Source organism: Macaca thibetana, chromosome X (genome assembly GCF_024542745.1).
Source record: "Macaca thibetana thibetana isolate TM-01 chromosome X, ASM2454274v1, whole genome shotgun sequence".
Taxonomy (NCBI): Eukaryota; Metazoa; Chordata; class Mammalia; order Primates; family Cercopithecidae; genus Macaca; species Macaca thibetana.
Genome location: NC_065598.1, coordinates 76,764,587 through 76,776,641, shown reverse-complemented (window position 1 = coordinate 76,776,641; position 12,055 = coordinate 76,764,587). Strand labels below are relative to the sequence as shown.

The following is a 12,055-nucleotide window of genomic DNA, read 5'->3' as shown; positions in this document are numbered from 1 at the left end:
TCGCCCGGCTAGCTTTTTGTATTTTTTTTAGTAGAGACGGGGTTTCACCGTGTTAGCCAGGATGGTCTCGATCTCCTGACCTCGTGATCCGCCCGTCTCGGCCTCCCAAAGTGCTGGGATTACAGGCTTGAGCCACCGCGCCCGGCCAAGAGATAAAATTGACAGGTTTTTTGGCTGGATGTGGTGGCTCACACCTGTAATCACAGCACTTTGGGAGGCTTAGGTGGATGGATCACTTGAGGTCAGGAGTTCGAGACCAGCCTGGCCAATCTGATGAAACCCCGTCTCTACCAAAAATGCAAAAATTAGCCAGGCGTGATGGCACACGCCTGTAATTCCAGCACTTTGGGGAGGCCGAGGTAGGCTGATCACGAGGTCAGGAGTTCAAGACCATCCTGGCCAATCTGATGAAACCCCATCTATACTAAAAATACAAAAATTAGCTGGGCGTGGTGGCACATGCCTGTAGTCCCAGCTACTCAGGGGGCTGAGGCAGGAGAATCGCTTGGACCCAGGAGGCGGAGGTTGCAGTGAGCCAAGATCGTGTCACTGCACTCCAGCCTGGCTACAGAGTGAGACTTTGTCTCAAAAAAAAAAAAAAAAAAAAAATTTCTCATGATGTTTTTGTTTGCTTGTGACATCAGGGTAATACTGGCCTTATAGAATGAGTTGGGAAATGTCCACTTCTCTTTCATTTTTTTGAAGAATTTTAAAGAATTGCCATTAATTCTTATTTATTTATTTATGTAGAGACAGAATCTCACTTTGTCACCCAGGCTGGAGTGCAGTGGTGTGGTCATGGCTCACTGCAGCCTTGATCTCTTGGACTCAAGTGCTCCTTCCACCTCAGCCTCCTTAGTAGCTGGAACTGCAGCCATGAACTACCACACTTAGCTAATTTTTGTATTTTTTCTGTGGACATGAGGTTTCACCATGTTGCCCAGGCTGGTCTCGAACTCCTGGGATGAAGCAATATATTCATGTTGGCCTCTCAAAGTGCTGAGATTACAGGTGTGAGCCACTATGTCCAGCCTATGAATTCTCCTTTAAATGTTTGATATAATTAACCAGTGAAGCCATATACGTGTAGGCTTTATTTGTTGAAAGGGTTTTTTTTTTTTTTTTTTTTAATTATTAGCTCAATACTTTTATTTTAAATATATTTAGAATTTCTATTTTTTTCCTTGAGTCCATTTTGATAGATTATGTATTTCTAAGAATTTTCCATTTCATTTAGGTTACCTAATTGGTTGGCATACACTTCTTCTCAATATTATAACCCTCTCTTGTTTCTGTGAGTTTGGCAGTAACATCTCTTTTATTCCTGATTTCAGTAATTTGAGCCTTCTCTCTTTGTTTTTCCTTGGTCAGCCTTTATTGTATTCATCTCAAAGTAATTTTCTAATTTCTCTTTTGATTTCTCTTTGACTCGTTATTTAGGAATGTGCTATTTTCTTTTCTTTTCTTTTCTTTTTTTTTTTAAATGACAGAGTCTCACTCTGTTGCCCAGGCTGGAGTGCAGTGGCACAATCTCAGCTCACTGCAACCTCCGCCCCCGAGGTGCAAGTGATTCTCCTGCCTCAGCCTCCGAGTAGCTAGGATTACAGGTGCCTGCCACTGCACCAAGCTAATATTTGTATTTTTAATAGAGACAGGGTTTCACCATCTTGGCCAATCTGGTCTTGAACTCCTGATCTCCTGATCTACCCATCTTGGCCTCCCAAAGTGTTGGGATTACAGGCATGAGCCACTGTTCCCGGCCTTCATTTTTTTTTTTTTTTTTTTTTGGAGATGGAGTCTCACTCTGTTGCCCAGGCTGGAGCGCAGTGGCGCAATCTCAGCTCACTGCAACCTCCGCCTCCCAGGTTCAAGCAATTTTCCTGCCTCAGCCTCCTGAGTAGCTGAAATTACAGGTGCATGCCACCACACCGGCTAATTTCTGTATTTTTAGTAGAGACGGAGTTTCACCATGTTGGCCAGGCTGGGCTTGAACTCCTGACCTCGTGATCTGCCTGCCTTGGCCTCCCAAAGTGTTGGGATTATAGGCATGAGCCACCACACTGGCCTTGTTATATTAATCCTATTTATAATTTCTTGTTCTCTGCATCTGTTCCTGTGGCTTTAAGGTGCCATCTGGAATTACTTCCATATCCCAATACGGCTTTGTTCCAATCCATCTTCTTTTTGCTGTTATTGGCAGATACATAATATTTCTATATGTTATAGGGTGAACCATGCATTACATACACATTGTTTCACAAAACTGTTTTCTAAATAATTTAAGAAAGGAGAATAAATACGCATTTATATTCCCTTTTATAATTACATAACTATCTTTACCATTGCTCTTTGTTTTTCGTGTGGATTTGAATTACTTTCTGGATTCAGTTGCTTTCAGCTTAAACAATTCTCTTTGGTATTTCTTGTAATGTAGGTCTGCTAGAAACAAACTTTCTCACTTTATGTGGAAAAGTTTTATTTCATCTTCAATGTTAAAGTTAGCTTTGCTGAATATATGATTTTTGTTTAATGAATGTTTTCACTGGGCACATTGAGTATGTTATCACACTGCCTTCTGGCCTCCATTGTTTCTGGTGAGAAGTCAGCTTTTAATCTTCCTTTGTAAATTTCTAAGTGATGAGTCATTTTTCTCTTGCTGCTTTCAAGATTTTCTCTTTGTCTTCTAGCATTTTTATTATAATATGTCAGCTTGTGGATCTCTGCATTTATCTTACTTGCAGTTCATTGAGCTTTCTGCATGTGTTGATTAATGTTTTTCAATAAATTGGGAAGTTTTTAGCCATTATTTCTTTATTTTTTTCTGCTTCCTTCTCTTTCTTTCCTTCTAATAGTCCCCTTACACATATGTTGGTGCATATAATGTCCCATAATTCTCTGAGGCCCTCTTCATTTTCCTTCATTCTTGTTTTCTCTGCTCTTTAGAGTTAATATGCTCTATTAATCTGTAATCAAGCTTGTTAATTCTTTATTCTCCCAGTTCAAATGGACTCTTGTTCCCTCTAGTGAGTTTTTCATTTCAATTATTGTTCTTTTGAACCCCAGAATCTCTATTTCATTTTAAAAAATATTTCCTCTTTTTATTTATATTCTCTGTTTGATTTGACATTAACATCACACCTTCTTTCATTTCTTTAATACTAGTTTCCTTTAGTCCTTCAAATATATTTATCATGGTTACTTTGAAGACTTTGTCTACTAAATCTGACATCTGGTAATTTTCATAGGCAGTTTCTGTTGCCTGCTCTTTTGGTAGTGTACAGTTTATACTTTCCTGTTTATTTGCATGCCTCAAAGTTTTTTGTTAGAAACTAGATATTTTAGATAACATATTGTAGCAACCCTGGGTACTTGTTCTTCCCACTGCAGGTCTTATTATTTTTGTGTGCTTATTAACTTCATTGTGTGAAACTGCTGATGTTGTTGGTCGGGGGGTACAGTCTTGGGTAGGCACATAATTACCCTGGGATAACACTGATTTTGGCAGGGCTCCCTTTAACTGCCTCTTTCCCCGACCACAGCCAGCTCTTAATATCACTCTAATTAGCTGCTGATTGCCGTTTTGTTTTCGACAACACCCTGGGGCATAAACTGCTTCACAGACTGATCCCATCAAATTTGGGCACCTTAGTAGGAATATTTTCTTAGGTTAGTGTTTAGGACTTGCTCTGACTCTTGGAGGACTCTTTTTTGCTGCCTTTTCCCTCTGTCTTCTCTCCAGTAAACTGGCTGGCCTACAGTTTAGCCTATAATTTTAATAAATTTATCAGTTTTCTCCCCCTTCTTTGTTCTTGACAGCACCCTTAGGCTTGAATTTTTCCACACCCAGTTGCAAATAAAGTCAGTTATTTTAAGGAGAGATTCAGAGCTCTCTCTTTTAAGGCCTACCTTTCCCTTAGGGCAGAATCTCTGAGCCACAGTTCTGGTCCTGGAGACTGGAACAATGGCACAATTCTCTCTGATATCTCTGCTTGAGAATACCAGTGCTTGGTGGAGGAAGAAGACAATAGCCCTAAATCTCTTTAGCTTGCCTCTCTTAGAATACATCTACTGCTCCTTAATCCAGGGCCAGGGAGATTGATGCCCTAGTATGCTCAGTACCACCAATGCTCAAGATTTAGCTTTGTCCTATGGTTAGGGGCAGGGTGGAAAAAAGGAGCCACCACCTCTTAGCCATACCAAACCAGAACTTAGCCTCAGCAACAGGTAATTGGGGGAAGCATGAGAAATGGTGATGTCCTGCTCCTCCTAGGAAGATAGCCCTCTAACTGAGATCTAGGAGGAATAAGGAGTCTTGTATTTTTGGATATTTCAGTCTAGAGTAGAGCTCCCCTCTTCACTAGGCTGGGAGGCAAGGTTGGAAGAGTGGGTTTTGGTTCATTTACCACAAACTTTCACTGTTCTTAAAATTTTAGTAGCTTTTTCTTGAATAAATGATTTTTCATTTGTTTAATGTCATTAGAAACATTTCCAGAGACTTTAGATGGTTGTTTATATAATTTTCACCAGTTTCACTATGAGCTGGTTCACAAAGTTCCTCAGGCTGCATGACAGAAGTGGCATGTATCAATTTACATGTAATGTTAGTATTGATGTAGGTGGAATTATACTATATTAATTTGTTTTTGATATCTCATGTCTTTTTTGTTCTATTCCTCCTTTCCTGCTTTCTTTGGTACTAAGTAAATATTTCCTAGTAAAATTTTTTATTTTTTCCACTATATTTAAAACATTTTCGGCTGGGCGCGGTGGCTCAAGCCTGTAATCCCAGCACTTTGGGAGGCCGAGACAGGCGGATCACGAGGTCAGGAGATCGAGACCATCCTGGATAACACGGTGAAACCCCGTCTCTACTAAGAAATACAAAAAACTAGCCGGGCGAGGTGGCGGGCGCCTGTAGTCCCAGCTACTCGGGAGGCTGAGGCCGGAGAATGGCGTGAACCCGGGAGGCGGAGCTTGCAGTGAGCTGAGATCCGGCCACTGCACTCCAGCCTGGGCGACAGACCGAGACTCCGTCTCAAAAAAAAAAAAAAAAAAAAAAAAAATTTTCTTAGTGGTTGCGCGATGGTTTGCCATATGCTTCTTAGCTAATCAGAATATACTTCATTTTTTAAAATTTAATTTAATTTTTTTTAGAGACAAGGTCTTGCTCTTTTTCCCAGAGGTGAGTGCAGTGGTGCAATCACAGCTCACTGCAACCTCAAAATCCTGGGCTCAAGTATCTTCCCACCTTAGCCTCCTGAGTAGCTGGACCTACTGGCGTATGCCACCACACCTCACTATTTTTTGTTTTTCTTTGCAGAGACAGGGTTCTCACTATGTTGCTTAGGCTGGTCTCAAACTTCTAGCCTCAAGCGATCCTCCCACCTTGGCCTCCCAAAGCACTGGGATTACAGGTATGAGGCACCATGCCCAGCCTTATACTTCATGTTTCTATTGTCTCTTTTGAGGTATACAAATGCTACTCTTTTATAGCTCTATTCCCTCTTGTCTCTTTTTTCCATTATTATTCATATTACATCCATGCAATATGTTAAAATGTTAATATATTATGATGCATGTAACATATTAAACATAATACATTATTTTATTACTCTATATAATTTTTTTTAAAAGCTGAGATAATAAAAGGAAGCAACTATTTACTTACAGTTATATTAATCTTATTGATTTAACACTTCTGTTCTTCCATCTCAGTATTTCCTACCATTTTTCTTTTCTCCTGCCTTCCTAGGGAGAACCATTAAGTTTTTAACATTTATATTCCATTAGAATGTGATTTTTTTCTTTTTTTAATTTGAGATAGAGTCTCACTCTGTTGCCCAGGCTGGAGTGTAGTGGTGCGATCTTGGCTTACTGCAACCTCTGCCTCCTGGGTTTAAGCAATTCTTGATTCTCATGCCTCAGCCTCCTGAGTAGCTGGGATTACAGGAGTGCACTACCATATCCGGCTAAGTTTTGTATTTTTAGTAGAGACAGAGTTTTGCTATGTTGACGAGGCTGGTCGTGAACTCCTGGCCTCAAGTGATCTGCTCGCCTTGGCCTCCCAAAGTGCTGGGATTACAGGCATGAGCCACTGAACCCGGCTTAAAATATGCTTTTTAAAGACCAAAGTAAAATAAAAATGTGTTGGTGGATTGAATTGTGTCCTCCCAAAAGATGTCCATGTCCTAACCCCAGTAATTGTGAATATGATCTTACTTAGAAATAGGGTCCTTGTGGGTGTAATTAAGTTAGGGTTCTGGAGATGAGATCATCCCGGATTAAGGGTGAGCCTGAAATCCAATGACTTATAAGAAAAGGGAGAGGAAGATTTGACATGTCATATGAAACAAGGCCTTATGAAGGTGGAAGAGGACATTAGAATTATGCGCTCACAAACCAAGGAATGCCAGGAGCCACCAGAAGCTGGAAGAAGCAAAGGATTCTCCCCTAGAGCATGGTCTTGGCAAACACCTTGATTTTGGACTTCTGGCCTCTAGAACTGTGAGAGAACAAATTTCTGTTGTTTTAAGCCACCCAGATTGTAATAACTTGTTATGGCAGCCCTAGAAAACTAGTATACCTACCAAGTAAACATTCCAGATTTATCTTCTACGTAAATCAATTTTTGCTTCAGTTTATAAAAACTTTCCTCCCTGTCCATGTAAGACTTCGGCCACAGGGTTTAGAGCAGTGATTCTATTGTTACAAAATACTTCAAACATTAGTCCTCATTTATTAGTATTGATCTTGAACAACAAACAAACACATTTCATGGGAACACATATATTTCAATAACTTTCCTATTCCCTATCTAGGCATTACAATCAAGAAAGTAGCAGGGAAGTTGTGCCAGTTCATCAATTTGTTGCTTATCATCTCCAAATTCACCATTATTGACTGCTCTGTGAAAATGGATCTGAGCCATTTAAGTATTTTTCCTTTTGTCAGCTGGCACTGAAGCTTTTCCAGTAGAGGAAACTGGAAAGATGGTGCAGAAAGAAAAGGTTTTGCTCCCTGCTTCTGGCCGGCTTACTGGGTAGGGTGTTCCTGCAGCTTGTGCAGCTCTCTCCAGTGGCTGGCTTCTGTGCTGCAGTTTTGGCAGCATCAGGCAGCTTCCCCTGGCACCCTCCCTCTTGCAGTTTTTGTAGTAAAGTTCCTCTGCTGAAATACTTCCCTATGAACATCCTTCTCAGGCACTCTAGCAGGCTAATTGCAGAGGGTGGGTTTCCAGCAAGTTCTAGAATGCAGACTTCCAGTAATTTCCAGAGGTTGGAGTTTCAGCAAGTTCTGCCTGTAAGGAAATACAGAATCTTCCGGCCGTAGAGTGAGTGTCCACTGGCTGTGTTCTCTCCAAGAAGGTCTGGATCTCAGCTAAGGGCAGAGAGTAAGCGTGGAGGGTGCTTCATCTCAGTTCCAGGGGTAGTGGCTATCATATCTACTATTATATACTTGCTATATCTATGGTATTTAGAGTTCTCTTTACTTCTTTACTTCTCTTTACTTCTTGCTAGCTAAGCCCTCATCATTCCAATTTCCTGTTATCATTAATAATTATTTATCTTAAACTTCCCTTATTCAAATGATCATGGGCTTTTTCCCTCCTGAATGAACTCAGACTGATACACAGGCGATCATGGAATCGCCACATAAATTTTGAAAGAGTACACAAATATATTTTCACATGAATTTTGTAACAATTCCTTGAAGTAGACATGGCAAGTACTATTTATTATTCACATTTTACAGGTGAGGAATGAGGTTCACAGGCTGTGAGTGAACCAAAGTCATAGTCATTTTTATCATTTGTAAAATGAGAATAACAATCGAACCTGTCTCCTAGGGTCATTGTAAAGATTAAATGAGGTAAGCACGTAAAAGTGCTTAGGAGATGATAATGGCTTGTTAAGTGTTAACTGTTACATACAGGTCAAACATCCCTAATCTAAAAATCCAAAATTCAAAATGCTCCAAAATCCAAAATTTTTGAGTGCCAACATGATGACACAAATGGAAAATTCCACATCTGACCTCAAGTGGAGGATCACAGTCAAAAGGCAGTCAAGACTTTGTTTCATGCACAAAGTTATTGAAAATATTATATAAAATTATCTTCAGTCTATGTGTATAAGGTATAAATGAAACAAATAAAATTCACATTTAGACTTGGGTCCTATAGCTGAAATATCTCATTATGTATATGCAAATATTCCAAAATCTGAAAAAGTCCAAAATCCAAAGTATTTCTGGTCCCAAGCACTTTGGATAAGGAACACTCAACCTGTACATTATACTTGAACTATAAAAGTATTTAGTCTGGTATTTTGCCAAACTACTTGCAATAAGTTGTCTGGGTCTCATGTATCTTTTTGTATCATTTTGTTTTACCAATTATTTGTATTTGTTTTGTCAAGTTGCATAGCAATAACAACCAAAGATAAGCCTATCACTTCACAATTACCTCCTGTGGTTATTGCTTTCTGAGGAAAAAAAAAAAAATTACAAGTGAGAGCTAATCAACCTAGGCTAAGTTTGGTCAGCTTAGAAATTCAAGGCCCACTGTGGTCAATGGCAGAGCTCTGAGTGAGGAAACCCAATTCCCAAGAATATAGTCCTAAATTTAGACGAACCTTCAAATTGGAATATTTCAGTGTAAATAATACATGCAACTTAAAATGCATTTCTAGTATCATCAGGTTTAGGTGAGGGAGTGCGGTGAGGACAGGATGTTAAGGGAAAGTAGGGAAGAAAAGGACCTAGTTTACTAATCTGTGTCAATTATCATACCAACCCCTTTGATCACTGAAGATTTCAGCAACCAAATACTGAAGGTCACTGCGGTACCAAGAGTTGGGGTTATATATTAAACAGTGTAGTCCCGAACCTGTAGAAAACTATTGAAACCTTGCATAGAGATAGGCAAAAATACAGAAAGATTATTGAAAACTCTTGGTTAAAGTACTTCAGTAGTATCTGAAAACACAATAGGAAATTACCCTGTAGGAATGGGATAGATACGGCACGTGTTAAACTTTCAGAAGGGGGAACATGCTTCACGGTTGACTGCAAATTTCTCATGCAATACTTGTCAGAATCCGGGAGCATTTTAAGTGGTCTTCTAACAATATAAGCCCCGCATTTTTGACTGGTAAGTACAACATTTTCATTTGGTTACTACTACTACTACTACTACTAATTTTAAACAGAAACAAGTCACGACCAAATAGCGACTCTTATCCTCCCCCAGGCATAAAACCCTTTAGCCAGCTAGCCGCCTTTCCACGGGGTAGAGTGTAAACAAACAAATAAAACCGCTTTGGTGCCGGGAGGAAAAAGGGGAAAGGAGTCGAGTCAAAACACCTTCTCTCAAGTTCCTCAGGATCAACCCAGGGGGAAGGGTCCTCCACCGGAAAGGGCCGGATTGCCTTCACAGGAAGGGCAAGTCACTCCGGAGCTCGCAGACGCGAATGCCACCACAGAGTTCCAAGACGGCTGCCAGAGCGTCGGCCGTCAGTTAGCACCTCCCCCTCTTTCCCAGAGCTGTAGCTAAGCAACCATCGGGCTCCGGGAGAGTCTAGGCTCGGCTGCTGTATTAGTGCCTCTAGCGGGGAACTATGAGCACTGCAAAACCCTATCACCATTTTTACCCTCCCCTCTCTCCACCCCCTTTGCCCCCGCCCACCTCTTCGCCACTTCGGCTCCTCCCTCTTCTTCTCGCTCCGTCTATTTCTCTCTCTCTCTCCGCCCCCCCACCCCCCGCGTCTCTCTCTCTCTCTCTCTCTGTACTCTCTCCCTCTCTCTTCTCTCTCTCTGTCTCTCTCACTCACTCTCTCCTTCTCCCTCTCCCTCTCCTCTCTCTCCTTCCTCCTCCGCCTCCTCAGCTCTTGGGCTAGAATATCTATGGGTCGAAACGTGATGCGATGAATTCGAGAGAGAGCGAAACTAGGACGAGGAGTGCGGCGGAAGCGGCGGGACTCCCGGGCATGGGGGCTTCACCACAATAGAGGCAGCGCCCCCACCCGCCCCCGCCAGCCCCTCCGGAGCGAAGCCCCCAAACCCCCTCGGGAAAAGGATGGCGGCGGCACCTACCCAGATCGAAGCCGGTGGGTAGCTGTGTCGGGGGGTGGGGGGTGCTAAGGGAATGGGGGCTTAGCGCGAAGGCTGTCAGTTTCTTTTGAAAAAGCTTCTATTTCTCTTCTCTTCATCCCTCTCAACCTCTTTTCCCCCTTCTTCCCTAGAGCTGTATTACCTGATCGCTAGGTTCTTGCAGTCTGGACCCTGCAACAAATCCGCTCAGGTAAGGGGAAGAAAGAGATCTGGGAGTCGTGGTGAATGATCCCAGTGGGGAAATCGAGGCAGCGGGACGAGCAGTTCCGCTGAGGGTGAGGGATAGGCCGGCCTTGACTAGTCAAACAGTCAGCGGCTGGGCTTTAAGTGTGGAGGGAGGAATGGGTTGTTGGCCCGAGCTGCTCCTCATATCTGTGTTTCCCTTTTGCTCAGGTGCTAGTGCAGGAGCTCGAGGAGCATCAGGTACGGAGCCCCTTCGGGAAGGGTGGGGAGGGTTGAGGTGAGACTGGAGGAGAAGGGGAGGGCAAGTCAGGGGCGGAAGACTGGCCGGGATAGAGGCTTCGATCTGGGTACCCGTTGCTGTTGTCACCGGGGTGAATTGGCTTCTTCCCTCAAAAGGGGCAGACAACGCTGGGGTCTTAACTCGTCTCCACTTTATGCTTGTGGGAGGCGGTTTTTCAGGATTTCCTTCTCCGCGGCCCCCCTTCCCCCCCCATATACTCGTCTAGCTCTGAGCCAATAGCTATCAGGCCGAGAGAAATAAAGACGCTAAAGTGTTGAGGCTGGGACACAGGTTGGGTCCAGTTGATGGGGAGCGGAGGCTTTTCCTTCATCATTTGCCCCCCCTTTCCCCCTTTCTTTTCGTCCGGCCCCCAGCTGATTCCGCGCCGCTTAGATTGGGAGGGGAAAGAGCACCGAAGAAGCTTCGAGGATCTGGTGAGTAAAGTTTTCATTTCAACTTAACCTAACTCTTTCACCACTCCCTCCCCACCTTGTACCCCCAACCCACTCCCCACCTCTCAGCCGACGAGGTTCTAGAGCTCAGTGCAGAGCCAAAGAACGACTGCCCCTTCCCCCATCCCCGCTAGTCGGAAAAAGGGTACCTTGCCCTCCCCTTGGCCCTGCTTGTTTCCACCCGAAAACTTTGAAGAATGTGAGTTGATTATCAGAGGTGCCGTGTTGTGGATTATGAATATGTTACAAACATTGGGGAAGGCCCATTGTAGGCGGAAAAGGGAGAGAAACCAAGGGGTTATCTTGGGGCACGTACTAAGGTCTGACGCTGGCCAATGACAGCGTTGGTAACAGCCCGGAGTTCCGGATTAGTGGAAGAAAACTGGTTTCTGGTTGGTCCTGGCCTGAAATACGGGAACTAAGGCCAGGCTTGGTCTTTTTTTGGGGGGGGGGGGTTAAGGGGGAGGCGTGGGAGGAAGGGGCTCTGGAGGGGAATTGACGGACCAGGGATTAGGTAAAACGACATAATTAAAAATAATAAGGAACGTCAAGCCAATTTCAAATTTTGCCGGTTAGGTGATGGTCTACTGAGTAAAAGCATAATCGTTATGTATCTCTGATTTTATAAGCTCATTCAATCACCAGTTAAGTCGCATTTTCATAGACCTGTTTTCACTAAATAAAAACTGAGTTATCACTTTTTGAGAATTGGTGAAACACGATTTTGGGTTTACAGGGAGACAACAATGGACATATTTGAAAATGGAATATACTTTAGTGAAGGACCAAAGGCATTGGATTGTCTGCGTTGTTTCTTCTGCAAATATAATTCATAGTATAAATATACTTTGTATTCAGCATTGACACACAAAAACAGGTGATCCTTTTTATTTTGCGGGGGAGGTTCCCTTGTGTTAGCTGCTGCCACAGTGCATTGGAGGGTAGTGAAAGGAGAAAGGAATGATGTTACTAAAATCTAAATTCAGCTATCTTTCCTTCAAATAAGATCCAAGTGGAGGAAAATCGGACAAAG

General features: G+C 42.7%; 2 protein-coding genes across 2 annotated transcripts in view; one reads left to right on the top strand and one right to left on the bottom strand.

Annotated features, from left to right (window-relative positions):
• Positions 1 to 12,055, bottom strand: part of SH3BGRL (SH3 domain binding glutamate rich protein like) — a 523,004-nt gene that overhangs the window by 502,127 nt on the left and 8,822 nt on the right. The window lies entirely within an intron of this gene.
• BRWD3 (bromodomain and WD repeat domain containing 3) overlaps positions 9,748 to 12,055 on the top strand; it is a 137,085-nt gene continuing 134,777 nt past the window's right edge. The window contains exons 1-4 of the mRNA XM_050776288.1: positions 9,748 to 10,103; positions 10,239 to 10,297; positions 10,501 to 10,530; positions 10,945 to 11,004. Coding sequence (XP_050632245.1) covers positions 10,073 to 10,103; positions 10,239 to 10,297; positions 10,501 to 10,530; positions 10,945 to 11,004 — 180 coding nt within the window. The 5' untranslated portion in view covers positions 9,748 to 10,072. The remainder of the gene's footprint in view (positions 10,104 to 10,238; positions 10,298 to 10,500; positions 10,531 to 10,944; positions 11,005 to 12,055) is intronic.